Raw genomic sequence first — 17,403 nt, 5'->3', positions numbered from 1 at the left:
GACTCTTTCCACAAGAGGGGTGTGCGTGGAGATCCCGTGCAGCCCCAGCACGGACACCGCGAACGATCAGCCCGGAAGCGCCCGCCGGCGGAGTCACCCCATGGTTTCATGCAGTTCTAGGTGGTTGAAGCAGGTCATTTTGCACAAGAAAACTCAACAAAACAGGACACACCAGGCTTTCTAGGGTACAGATATCCATTAGGGGCACTTTTGTTCTAGTATCAGTGGAACAGTTTTTTTAGAGAAGAGTCACGATCGCCAGCTAAGGAGAGGGCGTCACCCAGCGCACAGTTTGGGGGGCGGGGGGTCTGGCTGCACATCTATTACTGAGCTGCACTGAATTTCCAGAACACCCAGGCCTGCTCTACTCAGGGAACCTGAGACGGGGTGTTTATTCCCCACGCCTGTTTGTGCTGCTGTCGCGGCCTGAGGACGGGCTTTTTGTTCATCCTTTATCACTTACTACGATATGAAAGCTTTCGTGGACTTCCGTTATTAATCATGCTACATCTCAGCTAAAGGATGAGCGCCAGAGAGGATGCGGGGTTGTAGGGTCCGGGCGGGGAAGGAGCTGAGGAAGAAAGGCTCACCAGACAGAAAAAATGCACGAAGGATCAAATCTTCTTTCTTAGGTTCCCACCGACGCATACAGATATCATGAAAAAGGACAACAAGGTGGCCACGTGTATTCTTAAGACTTTCATTAGTTACGACCCGATATATACGTAGTAGGCAATTTGGGATGATTTAAACTCAGGAAAATTAATCTTCAGTGACGATGTTGTTCATCAGTCAAACCCAATTATATGAATAGAGACGTGGCGATGCTCTCAACTCGAGAAAGAAAATAAAGCCCTTTCCCCGCTCCTTTCCTCTCCAATTTGCAGTAATTTTAGGCATTTCCCAAAGAAATGATAAGCTCCTGTGTACTGATCAAGGCAGTCTCATTAGGAATGGGATTTTCAATGTACACAGCCTTCCGGAAGTGACCCAGTAAGTACAGGTCTTCCCATCCCTGCAGGCTAGCTTTCCCTGTTACTCTTCCCGAGTTAAAAGTCTGAGTTACGGAAGCAGACGACTAGGTAGCAGGCACTTTCGCGCCCACAGGGCCAGAAAGTCAAACAAGGCAAATGGCTTTTGACTTCTGATCCCACTACACTCCCTGCAAACAAATCTACTTAAAGAGCTGAGATTAATGAGAGGAAATAGCAGCTCAATGTTCATTTCTAGGTCTCGTGATTGAAAGAACGTGCTGCCTGCTTGCATTCTGACTTCCAGAATGTTAAATCAAAGTCGAACACACACAGAAATCCACCGCGGCCGCAGAGGCAGAGACTAGAAACTACTGGCCTGTGTTTTCTTTCAGGGAGTTTGTTTATTTTACAAGCTGTTCCTCAAGGAGCCCTCACTTGTCTCTGGAGCAAAAATCTCTTGAATCGCTAAGAAGAGGGACACACTCAGAGAGAACCGAACAGAAAGGCCAGTGTGGTGTTTCATTTGTGCAGCAATAGAAAAACAGCACGAACAACGAAACTTGGGGCATTTGTTCTCCATGGGGAGTCGGACAAAGGATCCCCACACCTCCCCTCCCAGGCACAAGGCTGAACACCCACCACCGGTTTCCCTTCTCAGCTGCTCTCCCTGACGCTCCGGAGAGGCCCTGGCTGTGACCCCAGCACAGACCTCAGCCCTGGGCTTGGGGTTGGTTGTTTGGTCTCTGTCGCAGTGTTAATAAAATTAGGGTTTTTGCCCACATCTTTCCCATCAGTCACACACCAGATCTGCACGTCCGGAAGAACAAATGTGAACCCTCTGTCACAAACAGCAAGGAAAAGGAATCTAATGGCAGACAACATAATTTACCATTTCTCCCCAAAGATGCAGGTGGCTCTTTTTAAGGTCGAATATGAGCGAAAAAGAAAGGAGGAGTATTTTTCAGAATAACTGATTTTGATAACTTAAAGCTCGTTGGGCTCAACCCTGTCCTTCATTCAATTGATGGGGAAATTCTGGTCTAAAGAAAGGAGGGATGTGGCCAATTTTAGAGGCATTGCTCTTAGGATGTGAGAAGTCAAATTGCCATTCTACAGGAGACATCACGAGAAGCTGGGTCATCTAAATCTTCCCCTGATCAAATAACAGAGGCAAACGATATTATGGGAAGAAATTGAACAATAACAGCCTCCACAGACACCATGCCTCGCTCTCTCAATCATGTTGCCTCTTACACATAATCACAGGATCATGTTATTCTAAACAAGAGAGTTGCAGATAAAATAATACAGATTTCAAAGCACAGAAGACATTGTTTTGACTCAAAATGACTCTATTTTCAAGTAACCACGAAACATTTCTCAGGTCGGAATAAAGTTACGTGCTGGCTTTTCCAGTTTCTGATTGAGTCTCCTTTTAGCATGACAACTGTTAGCAATCACTGAAGAAAAATCCCACCATGCCTTAGCTGACATCAGCATGGAAGTCGCAGCGTTAATGTCACTGTATCTCACTCCAAAATAAACATTAAATTAAGGCACATTTAATATAACTAAATTGCGGTCAAAGACTTACCCAAACACAAAATACGTTCCTATTAAAGACAAACAAATATTAATTTAAAATAACCATGCCTCAGTTTACGATTTGATATCTCTCTGTCAGTCTCTCTCTCTCTCTCTGTGTCTCTCTGTCTCTCTCTCTCCCCATCCCCCAACTGTGTACTAAGACTTCAATCTCTACACTTCTTGGATGAATAATTTTGATAAATCATCGGCTTCAGAATAGTGTGTGTGGGGGGGATATGTAAGTCAATATAGACTTAGTATCTTAAAAGCAAATGTTGTATCAGTTTCAGGTGAATATTTCCTGAAATTCCTTTGAAAAATATACTCGTTATTAGCAAAGGGATAAATGTATTGATTGGTATTTCTCCTCTAGATTTCTGGGATTCTACTCTTTGTTTTAGAATTAAAAGGGACCACTTCTAATTCATTATATATTTTGCAAAAATGAGAAATTCCTAATATTCTGAAAAGTGCAGTAATGCAAATGATATCTGGGAAAAACATGGATTTTTGCTCAAAGCACCTTTTTTTGGGTTTATTACTCTGAGATAGGCATAGTCATTCCTTATATAATTTGCTCATTTGAATACAGAAACTCTTAAAATTCCTGTGGAATATCTTTTCTTTCAAACTTTTTATTTTGAGATAATGGCAGAGTCACAGGAAGTTGTAAGGAACAGTACACAGAGATTCCCTTACACTCTTCACTCGGGTTCCCCCAGTGGTAACACCTCAAGAAACTATAATACAATATCACAACCAGGAAACTCACATTGATACACTCTCCAGACCTTATTCAGATGTCGCCAGTTTTACACGCACCCGTGTGTGTGTGTGTGTGTGTGTGAGTGTTTCATTCTATACAGTTTTATCACATGTGTAGACGCAGGTGACCATGTGAAATCTGTTTTTAAGCATTTTCTGCTTTTAGTGTTTCATCTTGGCTTTACCTTTCAATGCATCCATGTCTGTAGCTCTTAGATTCTGTGTCTTCTTTATGGCTTTGCTTCTTGGCTACACTAACGCATTCATCTCTTCTTTGAATTTTATTGCCTCGTCCGTGAATTCTTTGCTAGCAGAAAGCTTTGTATTTGGTTTGCTTCTTGCAGCACATTTATCCTTTCCCAGGACAAGACACAAACATAAACAGACTTTCCAGCATACATTCACAGGGTTTTTAAAGACACCAATGAGAATAGATTAATATAAATACTAAGCTTAAAAACTGTCATAAAAGTTCAGCCTTTAAAACTGGCTTATTAAAATATTTGTTTTTTTTAAAAGCCCAGATTTAAACTACAGTTATGAGTTATAGTGATCTGCTCAGAAGGAGTTTACTTTATGATCTTTTCACCAGGCGAAAGGAATCTGGCCTCTGTGCCGTCTATCCAAAATACAGTGAAGCAAGGAGGATGAAAACTCAACTCTTTCAGGTTCAAGACTTGTCCGAAAATAGTACAGCTTTCAGAAAACCTCAGTAAAGTACTACATTTCAAATGACCTCAAACAGCCACTCTCCAAGTCCCAAGCCTCCGGCTCCCACTCTGGCCAGATGGGTAGCAAGACCTGCTTCCTGCAAGATTTAGAGTAACTACAAATGTTTAAGGAAACAATACCCACGTAACAGAGGTCAGCCTCTATCTACATCAGATCTTTTCAGTGGGCATTTTATAACAAAACATTATTTATATTTCAAGTAGCTGGGCCATTCATTCTACTTCTTCCCCTGACCAACCAAAAGCTCTCCTAGGATTCTGCATTTCCATTCACCATAGGGATTCATTTTCTTTCACGACCAGCAAGCATTCTGAATTTAGCCATTAACGAACACCTCCAAAAAGTCGATTTTCAGGAGAGAGGAAAAGGCTTATACACATCAGATGGTTACAGGGTCCTACTCTGTTCTCCAAAGTAACTAAAAGTGCTTAGGGAAAAATAAGTAGTATTTTGAGGGTGGGAACCTACTGAAAATCTTTGCAGATTGCAGAAGTTAGATATCTTCTTTAACCACAAAGCAGAGAACACGAAAAATATCTGATAAGTAATCATCACCTCCCCACACCCTCCCAGCCAGGTGCCCCGCCAACCCTGCACCGGAGACTCAGGCATTTAACGAGAAAACTGAAAACTCCTTTGGAGATGTTCAGATTAGATGAACCCCGCTGACTGTCCAAAGACACCTGATTCATTGTGTATTTGTATTTTTAAATACCAGGCCAAAGGAAAGAGTCAGGATCCACATTAGCGCCAGCAGTATTCTGATCCTTCCTGTGTTTCTCTTTATATAAAGGGGCGATTTCGGCATCTCATGTGGCTGCTGCTCAACTAGACACAGCTTTTCTCATATCGCTCAATAGACACTAAAATCACATGCAATTTATGGAAAGATCTAGAAATTCCTTACTAATACATAGACCCAATGCGTCTTAAAAATGTTACAAATAAATAACAAATGCCATGGAGCAACATTTTCAGGAAATCAAACCAATTATGACTGTATTTATACTCATACAGACTAGCAGCTTCAAAACAGAAAGAATGCAAAAGCTTGTCGAACATGCCTGATAAGTAAAAACAAGGTGCGTCCAGGATCATCAGGGGGTCAAAGATTTTCACATTTCCCTCCTTCTCTGTACAGAGTGGGTATCTACCCACCTAAGGAAACTGGTTTATCAGACCTAGTCAGTTATATTCAAGTACAGAAAAATATAAATAAATGGGCCCCGTGGAGATCATTTGCTCTCCAGCTGAATGTGTTTATCTCTTACATGTCAGGGACTTTTTTTCCCAAGAAAACTCTTAATGCTTTTCATTTATTCATTATAAGTAATACCTTTTATTTTTATATAATGTGAACTGTGCTCTATGTCTGATTCTCTGTTTTAGGAATGCGATTCTTTTCAAATAAATTTCAAAAGATCCTACGAAATTCCTGCATTAAGGTAATACCTCTTGCTTTTGTTTTCAATAATTTTCTGGAGGGAAGTCTTAATGATAATTCTGTTGACTTTTTCCTTGAACAAAGCTATATATGTGTACGTTTTAAAAAGACGACGTTCCTCATCTGTTTGTTCTTATTTCAGATGTGCTATAAACTATGGTGGTAGAAAGGGTAAATGGAATTAACTAATGGAAGCTCATAATTTAGGCAGCAAAAACCAGAATTAATGTATTATCCCACTGTAGCATTGTAGTACTCGGCCAATCCAAGCTTTCTTTCCTAGGGAAATATGTGATTGAGACACTTTCCATCTGCTTTTGACAAAGATAGGAGAAGATCCCCGTAAGTTATTCTCTGCTAAAAATTCTTTTTAAAAAGCCTATAAAATGATTATTGTCTTAGGGGCCTATTTCACCAAAAGAATTTTCAGTGGCACAGAAATAAAAACTAAAAAAATAAAATAAAATCCACCTGTGCTAGGTCAGCCTTTTGGAGCCACAGCAAAAGCATTTGCAGATATTATAAAACACACAGGAAAGAAATGGATATGCTTGGGAGAATGGGCGGCTGCACGCTCTTGATTAATCTAAATTCCTTCTGTGTGAAGTGGAGACGTGAATAAAAACACTGCACGATGAGCGAGAAACTAAAACATACCAAGTACGAAGGATTTTTAACCCGGCTCTCTCTCCACCAAAAATCCTGCACCCTTCACTCCATCGTCTGAGAGAGGCATGGTCACAGAGCCTTCTGGAAAGGACAGGACAGCATCTCCGCAGTTAGACATTGTCTAAGGGGCTTCTAAGGTGTCTGGTGAAAAGGGGCCGGTGCAGGACGCCCTGAGCGCTCTACTAGAGGAATCCAGAACTTCCAGTGCTCTCGGCAGCCGTGTCCCTTTGCCTTCTCCGGCGCCGGGCCCTGTCGCACCGCCTCCCTTTCCCTGCAAACCTGTTTCCCAGCCTGGACCCCTCGCGCTCTCCTGCAGGGCCGAACGCTCGGTCGCAGCGCGGCTAGAGCCCCCTCCCAGACTCTCGAGGTTCAAGGCTGGGGCCAGAGGCTCCCAGCTCCGAGGTCCACTCCACCTGCCTGCGGGCAGCCGGGGTTCCCAGCGGCGGTGTCCGCGCTCCGGTCTCCGCGCCTCAGCCTCGGCCCTGTCCTCCGCGCTCGGGGCGCGGATGGTCCCCGGCTTTCGGGCTGCACTGGCCCCCGGAGCCGCCAGCAAAGGGCAGCGTCCTCCCGCCTTCCCCAGGCGAACCCAGGCGCCGCCGGTCCACACCTCTGCGCCCACCGGGCGGGCCACGTCGCCGACGGCCGGGTCCCCTAGGCGCGGGCCGGGACACCCTGCAAGAGCAGTCGAGGAGAACTGGGTGTCCGCACGACGAGCGCGCTCTGCCACTCCCCGGGAACGGGGCGAAGCCACAGCCTGGCACGGCCCGGCCCGGCCCAGGCAGCTTCCCGGGCGGCCTCCGCTCCGAGGGACGCAGTGGGTAAGCTGGTCCCCAGATCTCTGCCCCGGCCGGCTCCGGGTAGTTCTTCTGATGCCCACTCCCCCGACACTCACCCACAGGCCCCCACCTCCACAGAAGCAAGGACGGAAAATACCACTGTCACCAGTCGGCACGTTCCCGACTGACACCCTGCCTGGGAGCTTGCACAAAACCACAAGGGTGCCCCGGCACCTGGAAGCTTCCCGATGGACCCCCGTCTGTCGCTAGAAGGAAAAGCGCACCCCATCCTCGCCGCCGCGGCCCGCCCGCTGAGGAGGGCGCCCGTCGCGCGCGCAGCACCTACCCTGGCGCGCCGGTCCGGACGTGGGTGGCGCGGCGCTAGTGGGAGGCGGACATGGACCACGCGCCCTCCATGCGCCACACGGAGAAAGCGTAGCTGAGGCGCTCGTGGGCCACGTAGCTGCAGCTGGTCATCTTATTGTCCATCTCGTCGCTCTGCAGGACCTGGTAGAGGAAGTCTATGTACCTGGCGGCCAGCTTGAGCGTCTGGATCTTGCTGAGCTTGTCCGAGGGCAGCGTGGGGATGATCTTGCGCAGCGCAGCGAAGGCCTCGTTGAGCGACTGGGTGCGTTGGCGCTCGCGCACGTTGGCCAGGATGCGCTGGCTCTGCAGCTCCTCGAAGGACTGCGCGCTCGGGCTGCCCTTCTTGCCGCGCTTGCCGGGGGTCGGGCTGCCATCTTCGCTCGACTTCTTGCTGTAGCGCCGTTTCCGGCCGAAACGCTTGGGCTGCCGCTCGAGCTCCTCCTCGCTGGTGCCCAGGCTGTCCACGGGGGACACGGGCGAGCTGGAGCCCTCCTCCATGGCGCCCGCCCGGCGCGCGTGGGGCTGGGGGCGCCGGGCGCCGAGCGCGCGCCGCTGGCCAAGCCCGCGGTCGCCGAGCACACGCTCTCCGAGCTGCTCGAAAGGCTCTGATTTCAAGGCCGGCTTGTGCAAAACCGAGGTCTCCGGGAGAGGAAGTTATTCTAACTTTTTTGGAAACCCTAGCCGGGCTGGGTTGCTAAATAGTTGTCAGGAGCGAGGGCGGCGCGCTGATTGGCCGCCGCGCCCGGGGGCAGGGCAAGTTCTGGGGCCTTTGCTGGCCGCCCCCGCCCCCCGGCGCGGCACTTTCAGTTTTGCCTCCCCCTTAGGCCCCGGCCGCGGCGGGCACCCGCGAGTGCCGGGCCCTCGCGCGCCGCCCGCGCCTCCATCCCGGGCTCTGACCGCTCTCCGGCCGCGCCGCGCCCTGGGCTCAGCCGACCCGGCTTTGTCTGCTCCTTAACTGGAGATCGAGACCCGCAGGGCTGCGGGGTCTCTCCCGCGCCGCGAGGGGTGCGGGTGGCGAGTCCTACCCTGGATGCGCTCCCAGGAGGTGAGGACGCGGCGGGGAGACCCCGGGGGCGACCGGGCCAGTGTGCGCCTTGCTTGCTCCGGGGCGCACAGCGAGTTCGCGCCGTGGCCCGCACGTTCGGCCAGGGGTGGGGGACGTGCGGGGGCCAGTAGCCCCGGCGCCCAGACAGCGGGCGTGCGGACACGCGGGTGCCCTTGGAGACGCCGCTCTCCACGCACGCGACGCGGGGATCCGTGGAGACGCGGCCTGCTCTGCCCAGCAGTTGTATGGGGGAGTTTCTCACCCCAACTTGCTGGGGAGCCCCGGCCCCGACGGCCTCAGCAGGCCGTCCTTCTAAGTGCGTTAAAACCTCAGCGCCACCGCGAGCCTCCGCGGGAGCGCCCGGCGCCCACCGCACCCACCTGCCTGGCCCCCGCCGGGGGTGCGGGAGCGGGGCGGGGGCGCCCGCTAGGCCGCGGTGCAGGGCCCCAGCCTCGGGGCCCACTCTCTCCTTCGCAAATCGGCTGTTGACAGAGGGCGGTCTGGGGAGCCGCGCGGCCTCCCCTGCGCTGGGCGCCCGCGGGGCAGCCCGGGCGGCCGCAGAGCGGGGGCTCGGCCTCGGCGGGCGACACCGGGGACGTCGGCCCCGCGCCATCTGGACGCCGAGCGCGGGCGCGTTTGAACTGGTTCGGGGGCTCTTTGTTCGCCAGGCCGTTCTGGCTCGGGGCCTGGAGGTGGTTTACGGCCTGGATGCCTTTGAACCTATTCCCAGGTGACCCGGGCTCAATTAGACCCGGGCCTGAGCGGGGCTGTCAGGCGAGCCGCGTGATCAAGGGCGGGCTGGGCCCTTTTACTGCAGTTGAACTCGGGGCCGGCGTGGCTGGGCCTCGGCTGCTCCGCGGGGCCGGGCCGCGCCCACCGCGTTAGGAAACCCGAGGGCGAGCGGCTGCGTGTGCGGCCCGGGCGGCCCAGGGGGACGTTTCCCACCCCCGCAGTTAGCGATGGGAGACAGAGCTGGGGGGGAGAGGCCCGCGCACAATGTGGCTGCGTCAGAGCGCTGCTGGTTTGCAGTTTCTTCCCCACCCGCGGGCTTCACGATCTGAAAACTACAGGATTCTGAGACTACGGGGTCCTAGGAGTCGCCGCGCCCAACCCGCCGCGCCTGACCACCTCCTTCTCCAGCTCTGGTATGGCGCTCAGACTATCCAGCGCAGCAAAATAGCTTTCCATGTCTCTTTAAAAATCTAAAATTAAAACTTAAGGAACAAAAGAGAGAGTGAGAGGGGCGTGGGGAGCGTCCTGGCCTCGCTGGGGCCCAGCCTTCCCGAGGCTTTGCGCGTCTAAAGGGCCTGCGCCGTATGGGAACCGCAGCGACTTGCTGCCCTTCAACTCCGTGCGTCGCTCAGTTCGCGGAGACCGAGGGCCCAGACCCCCGTTTCCCGCCCAGCTTACATAAGCCCAGAGACGTCCCTCCCCCCTCCCCCTGCCCATGAGCCCAGAGAGCGAGCGTGTAAGGAGGAGAGGAGCCTGCCTTGTAGGGTGCACCACCCCACTCTGTCTGCCCTGCTGCCCACGGGCATGAGAACGATTTCTGGAAGTCCCGTCTAAGAGCCGATCACCTCCCTAAGCCACAGCAATAGGGAGGAGCTGGGTTTACAAGGGGCGAACACCTGATATCCAAGGCACAGATCACCTACAGGTATGATTCTCCTGTAGGAAAATCCCTTTTAGAAATTTCCCTTTGAAAAATCGCTCAAGAGGGCATAGGACAAGCCCTCGTTATAACAGTCAGACCCTTGCCTCGCGCGTCTAATGTTACCACGACAAGGCTTGAAAGGATGGTTCCTGCAGTGTGTGCAGTTGTACGTGGTGGACGGGTGCTCCACGGTCCTTTCCGTCCTTCTCCTACAGATCCTTCCCGCATTGCAGGAGTTGAAAAGCTACAGAGGACCTCCCTCCAACTCTGGCAGCCCTGGTCTGCAAGATGCAGTCCTGGGGTGGAGATGTTCGGCTGCTCCTGGAAGTGCAGTGTCTGCTCACATCTAGAGGCAGGGGGAAAAGCAACCCTTTTCTGGAGTGGAATTCAGCAAGCTGGGAGTGTGGCAGTAGCGGTAGCTCCTTGACTCCAGGCTGGTTCTGGAATCACTGTTTTCCTGGTACAGTGAGGCAGTGGCTCCAGGTCTGCAGTATGGTTTGCAAGCCGGTCCCCAAAGCCCTGTCTAGAGTCTGTTTATCAGCTCCACTGCAATTCTGTCATATTCCCTAATAAGTTGTTTCCTGCATAAACTAGCCAGTGTGGGCCCTGTTCTCTGCAAAAGAACTCTGAGACACCCCGACTGTGGACCGTAGTGTAGAAGATGAACACTAGGGCTCTTCCCAGGGTGCCTTGTTTTCTTGACATCTCTCACTTGTAATGTGGGAATAACGTGGGCCTTGGCCGCACATTTATTAATGCCTTTAAGATCAAATCAGCAACAAACTCAGGCTATGATTTTTTTTCACATGGAATGTATACCTAATTTCAGTTTAAAAACAACACCAGAGGGCTTCCCTGGTGGCACAGTGGTTAAGAATCCTCCTGCCAATGCAGGGGACACAGGTTCGAGCCCTGGGCTGGGAAGATCCCACATGCCGTGGAGCAACTAAGCCCATGCGCCACAACTACTGAGTCTGTGCTCTAGAGCCTGTGAGCCACAACTACTGAAGCCTGCGCACCTCTAGAGCCCGTGCTCCGCAGCAAGAGAAGCCACCGCAACAAGAAGCCCACGCACCACAACAAAGAGTAGCCCCTGCTCGCCGCAACGAGAGAAAGCCTGCGCGCAGCAATGAAGACCCAGCACAGCCAAAAATAAATAAATAAATTTTAAAAAATAAGAATGAAAAATAAATAGAAACAACACCAGAAAGATCAACCCTGGCCTAAAAAGAATGGGAGAGAGAGAACAAGGTGTAGGGGTCTGGGACAGAAGCCAGGCTCCTCTGCATAAAACTTGTTATGTAGATTTGACTTTGAAACCATATAAATGTTTCACATAATTATTTAAAAATTAAACCAAAATGAGAAAAAAGTAGAAAACCCTAAAAAGTCAAAAGCAAAATCAGGCAGATGTACCTAATTTTGTATCATCTTTGTGGCTTAACCATGCAGACAGAAATAATTTAAGATCACTTTAAACGCTGTGATTTGACTCTATCCATCCCTAGAGGGATAGACTGTAAAGGAGAGAGAAAAAAACCGCATAAAGGCTTAATCTGTTTTCAGTATTCATATTTCTAGTAACAGTATTGCTGCTGTCATTCTGAAACTGTGAGCTAAAGCAAGTTATTATGTTTACATCTTTGGGAATCGAGATTTCCACCCTAAAAGAAAAGAGATACAAATATAAAATGAAAGAAGTTAGGTAAGAGCATGGCTTTCTAAATTTGTTGGAAATATCAGTATGAGCTCATAATGTATTTCCTCTTAAACAATGTATTTCTTGACCCTGACCGTCGGAAAAGCACAGACGCCTTGAGTGACCCAGGGTCAGTGAGCACCCCTGGTGTCCATATGGTGGCCTCTCCTTGAAGAAATGGCTGACTTAAGGTCTGGGGCAAGACGTGTACAAGATAAACGCGGTGCATCGTTTTACACCAGAGAGCAAGGAAGCTTTCAGGGACTCCTGGTCCTGCTGGGATCGTATTACTGCCCGGGAGCTTCCCACCACGGTGGACTGGGAGAGGCTGCCATCCACTGTGGTTCTAGGAGTAGCTGGATTTAACTTAGCCTGACTTGAATTCATGACTCAGGAAGGCTTGTTTTCTCTCCCCGGCCCCCCACCCCTTTCAGATAGTTCCTTTAAGTTCTCACCGTCCTGTCGTGTTTGTTTTTAATCTTAAAATCTGTCACATCTTCTGCCCTCTCCTTCCCTCCCCCACGGCTCTTCAAACTTTGCACTTTCCAGTGGAGCCCAGCAGATCCTGTTGACTCTGATGGGTGGAGAGATAAGAGGACTTATGGTTACACTCTGATAAAAACACGCATTTTATTGTACACTGGAGGGAGGAATTGATGGAAGACAGAAGAGTATTAGTGCAGGCCGGTTCATGATCACTGACTGTGCGGTTCATGCCACGCTAAGAAGTGGGGTAGGAGCCAGGCAGCAGAGACTTCGCAATGCAGCACGTTGAGGGGTGTAGTGGAGTGTGCTGGACCCGGGCTGAGGTCTGGGGTGCTGGGGAAGACACCAGCAAAGGGGGAGCAAGTCTACCAGGAGAGATGAGAATGTGTCAAGCTCCACGGGGTGAAAGAGTCATGGGTGTCCCCACAATGGGTGGTCCCTGCACCTGGGAGCTCAGGGGATCCGTGGCCAGCACTCTCTTGGTTACTGATGATACAAACACAATCTGTACATGTTTAACAGAAAAGGAATTTCTTCACTACTTTGGAAGCTCAGGCTCTGGCTGGCTTCAGGCTTAGCTGGATCCAGGAGTTTCGGTGACGCTGTGTCTCTCTTTTCCCGTCCACCCTGCAGCTCTGCTTCCCTCTGTGTGTGAGCCTCACTCTGTCTTAGTACAAGCGCCCCCCCCCCCCTTGTGCCTGAGGATGACCGGCGTGACACTTCAGTGTCATATTATCCTGGGATGGCAGCACTAATTAAACAAGTTTTCTCCCGTTGCTCCAGCAGAGAAGGTAAGCATGGAACCCTGACTGGCTGGACTTCCACCATGTAGCTGGAGGCCTGGGGGGCCCTGAGATTGGGGAGGTCCCGCCTGGAAGAGAGGCTGGGCCCACGAGCAAGGCGTGTACGTTGTGGTGGCACCTGGGAGGGATGTTGGAGCCAGGCTCTCACAGGACCAATTACAGGGTTTGGATTTCCTTCTGAAGGCAATGGGAACCGAAGGAGAGTTCTAAGGAAAGATGTGATGACCCACTTTTACTTTGAGAGAAGTTGGAAAGTGACAGCCAGCTGGGGAGGTTGCATTCATCCATTTTTCCTCTTGCTGTATCTAGTTATATTTTCACTTTTAGGTTTACCGGTTGGGAACAGGAAGACATGCAATTTAAACACTGCTCCATCTCGTAAGAAAAAAAGGTAAAACCCAACCACATCCAGTCTGTGCAGGAGCAGAGAAAAAACAGGAAATGAGGAGGAATCAGGATTCAGTGCTCCGTCGCCGACCAGAGGATGAGCTTGGGTTAGTCCCTTCGTCTCAGCGGGACTCAGTTTCCCCTCTGTGAAAGAATGGCTTGGAGTGAAAGTTTCGTGAGGTTCCCCTAACACGACAAGGTCTAGGTTCTGTTTTCAGAAACTGATATCCGGGTTGGGGAACTTAAGCTTCGTGTCACACTTAGACACGTTGTGGCGTTTTGGAAAGACCAGGGCCGGGCTGGGTACTTCCAGAACCTGGGGAGTGGGTTTTTCTTTAATCTGTCTAAGTAATGTGCAGGGGAGCCTCGGTGACCACACGTGCCCTGACCCCTCATAAAGCCCCTGTCCTGTTGTGGCCTGGTCATAAATTTTCCTGGAAAGGTCATGTGACTGTATCGTTCCCCAATACTTTATAATTAGAAATTATGGTCTCTCTTCCACGTGACACTTTTGAGCTTTAGCAGATCTTAAATTAAAACTGTATACATGTTTTAAAATGTTCTTCAGAAAACTTTAATTGCACAAGTTGAAAATTCGACTGAAAAAGTCCTGAACGCTTATCTAAATAAACATACAGATCTGACCTCAAATGTTTCAAAGAATAAATTTGGAATTAAACGTGCGTGTGTTAAAACTCTGGTTATGTCTTAAGTATAAAAGCTCATCAGAGAAGTCTCCTGGGGGAAACACTTCAGGGTGTGTGGCAAGTTTCTCTTTTATAGACGTCACCAGACGTCTTTTATAGACGTCACCAGAGCGGTGGGGAAGTGGGCGCAGAGCTCTCCCAGGTGACCGGGACACAGAACAATTGGCTGTCCTTGTTTAAAGAGAAAATGTGTGTGAGTGTGTGTGTGAGTGTGTATGTGTGAGTGTGTGTATGTGTGAGTGTGTATGTGAGTGAGAATGTGTGTGTGAGTGAGTGTGTGTGAGTGTGTATGTGTGAGTGTGTGTGTTGTGTGTGTGTGAGTGAGTGTGTGAGTGAGAGTGTGTGTGTGAGTGTGTATGTGTGAGTGAGTGTGTGTGTGTGTGTGTGTGTCTGTGTGTCATGTGTGTGGGTGTTTACGTAGGGGTAAGGGGTGAGATGTAACTTCTCCAGGCTACACATTTCTTAGCAGGTTTTTAATTATTTGGCTTGACTCCATTTTCCTACTTCATTTCTTCATCTCCTACTTTAGGGAAGATGGATAAGTAACAACCCAGGTGCACCTCAGTTTCCCCTCCTCACGGGTGAAAGTGCCGGGGAGGACGCTGGGCTCCCTCGAGCTGGAAGCCGGTGGCGGGCGTGAGGCCTGCTGGCTCCAGGCTTCTCCCTCCGATTCTGCTTTTTGCCTCTTCAGCCCTGCTGACTTTTCCTTACCCCTCTTCAAAAAGGGCCTCACACCCAACTCCGAGGAGACGCTGTCTGAACTCTGAATATAAAGGGAAACTAGCTTTATTTTAGTTTTTTGATGGATACTTTTTCCCCCCCGGAGGAAAAGTTAATGAACACTAGTATCAAAGGATGAAAGTGTCACCTTTATTTCCCTGGGTCACACAGGAAATATTTTGTTGGTATGTGGTACATCTTTTGGGTGGGACTCCTATACCCTGGATCCATTCTGACACCCGTGACCTGCTAACTCGTGGCTGAGCAGCTGGGGTCACACTCCCTCATATTTTGGCTGTACAGAGGTTTGCAATTTAAGAGGAAGAAAATGTTTTTACTCATTTTCCATTTTTAAAGTCGTATAAAAAATCTGGAATATTGTTATTTTTTAAATTCTGCGAGTAAAATTCTGGTATATAATCAATAACAATGCACATGATGGGAACCTTCACATAACTGGATGTTTTCTTTATGCTCAAAGTGAAGGAAAATGGTCAATGCAATGGAGGGGAAGGTGAAGGAGGAGGAGAGAAGGTGCTGGAGGAGCTGATTACACCAAGTAACAAACCCAAGAAACAGAAAACAGTCTTGTGCTTGCTTCTGGGGTGAGTGGAGAAGTGGCCCAGCTTCCCTCACCACCACGCCACCCTCTTGACTCCCTTGTTGTATGTCTTGAGACACTGAGATCCCCAGCCAGCAAGCAAGTATATTCCATACACAAAGGTAGGAAAGCGGATCTAAGTATGGGATGGAGAACTGGGTCCCTATCTCCTTTTTTGAAGGTATAACATACCTGCAAATAAACTCCACCCATTTTAAGTTTAAAATGTGATACCTTTTGACAACTGTGCAAAACATTTCCATCGCTCCATAAAGTTCCCCTGTGCCTTTTGCAGTCACCTCCCCCTCCCCAGCCACTGGCACCCACAGATCTAATTTATGTTCCTGCTTTGCCTTTTCCAGAAAGTCATAAAAACGAAGTTGTACAGGACATAGCCCTTTGTGTCTGGCTTTTTACACTTAGAATAATGCTTTTTAGATTCGTCCACACTGTTGCATGCATCTATAGTTTGTTTCTTTCTATTGCTGAGTATTCAATTGAAAGAAACAAACTACAATTTGTTTATCCATCTATCAGTTGACGGACATTGGGGTTGTTTCCAGCTTTCAGTGATTATGAATAAAGCTGCATTCAAATCATTGTTTAGACATGCTTTCATCTCTCTCAGGTAAATACCTAGGAGTGGGGTTGTTGAGTCCTATGTAAGTGTATGCTTAACTTAAGAAGAAACTGCCCAACTGTTTTACAATGGCTGGACCATTTTGCATTCCCACCGACAATGTATAAAAGACCAGCTGCAGATGGCTATAATAATAAAAAACAAAACAAACAAACAAACAAAAAACAAAAAACTAGCAAGTATTGGTAAGGATGTGGAGAAATTTGGTGAAGTCTTAATAAGTTAATTATAGAATGATCACGTGACCCAGCAATGCCACCTTTGGGTATATACTCCAAAGAATTGAAAACAGGTGTTCAGACAAAACTTGTACACACATGTTCATAACAGAGTTATCCACAATTGCCAAAATATGGAAACAACACAAATGTCCATCGATGGATGAATGGATAAACAAAACATGGTATAGCCAGACAATGGAATATTATTTAGTCTTAAAGAAGAATGAAGTACTTATTTGATATCACTTATATACGGAATCTAAAAAATACAACAAACTAGTGAATATAACAAAAAAGAAGCAGACTACAGGAATATAGGCGTGGGAGAGTGGGAGGTACAAACTGCTGGGTGTAAGAGAGGCTCAAGGATGCATCGTACAACCTGAGGAATGTAGCTAACATTTGGTAATAACGGTAAACAGAAAGTAACCTTTGAAAATTGTATAAAAATTTTTTTTAAATAAGGAATGAGGGCTTCCCTGGTGGCGCAGTGGTTGAGAGTCCGCCTGCCGATGCAGGGGACACGGGTTCGTGCCCCGGTCCGGGAGGATCCCACATGCCGCGGAGCGGCTGGGCCCGTGAGCCATGGCCGCTGAGCCTGCGCGTCCGGAGCCTGTGCTCCGCAACGGGAGAGGCCACAGCAGTGAGGGGCCCGCGTACCGCAAAAAAATAAAAAAATAAATAAAATAAAATAAGGAATGAAATACTGATGTGTGCTACAACATGGATGGACCTTGACAACATTATGCAGAACAAAAGAAGCCAGAAAAAGGGTCACATATTGTATGGTTCCATTTATATGAAATATCCAGAAGACGCAAATCCATAGAGACAGAAATCAGATTGGTAGCTGCCAAGGGTTAGGAGGAGGGCGTGTACTAACCATGTGTCATGTGTTCTATTTTCTGTACCTTATGATGCTTTGACGTCTTGGGGCCTTGTGGACCCAGAGAGGGATTGCACCTCCTAGAGTCAGTGGATTCTTGGAGATAGCAAACAGCTTGCCTGAGGACATCCCTTTGATATGCAAACCAACCAGTCCTGAGTGCAAACCCCAACCCTACTCATTTTATCAGTCTGGAACATAGTCCCTGCCCTAAAGCACCCCAGAACCAGTTGCCAACAAC

General features: G+C 49.1%; 1 protein-coding gene and 1 pseudogene across 2 annotated transcripts in view; one reads left to right on the top strand and one right to left on the bottom strand.

Moving 5' to 3' along the window:
• The window catches only part of TWIST2 (twist family bHLH transcription factor 2), a 50,103-nt gene extending 42,123 nt beyond the window's left edge, over positions 1 to 7,980 (bottom strand). Inside the window, exon 1 of one of the 2 annotated variants that reach the window (XM_033424040.2) lies at positions 7,294 to 7,980. In XM_033424040.2, the coding sequence (XP_033279931.1) occupies positions 7,329 to 7,811 (483 nt within the window). In that variant the 5' untranslated portion in view covers positions 7,812 to 7,980 and the 3' untranslated portion in view covers positions 7,294 to 7,328. The remainder of the gene's footprint in view (positions 1 to 7,293) is intronic. The other variant, XM_004262539.3, reaches the window with a different exon arrangement.
• A 130-nt stretch (positions 7,981 to 8,110) lies between these two features.
• Positions 8,111 to 14,070, top strand: LOC117200606 (translation initiation factor IF-2-like; annotated as a pseudogene).
• The last annotated feature ends 3,333 nt before the right edge of the window (positions 14,071 to 17,403 follow it).

Source organism: Orcinus orca, chromosome 7, assembly GCF_937001465.1.
Source record: "Orcinus orca chromosome 7, mOrcOrc1.1, whole genome shotgun sequence".
Taxonomy (NCBI): domain Eukaryota; kingdom Metazoa; phylum Chordata; class Mammalia; order Artiodactyla; family Delphinidae; genus Orcinus; species Orcinus orca.
This window is presented reverse-complemented; position numbering and strand designations above follow the sequence as displayed.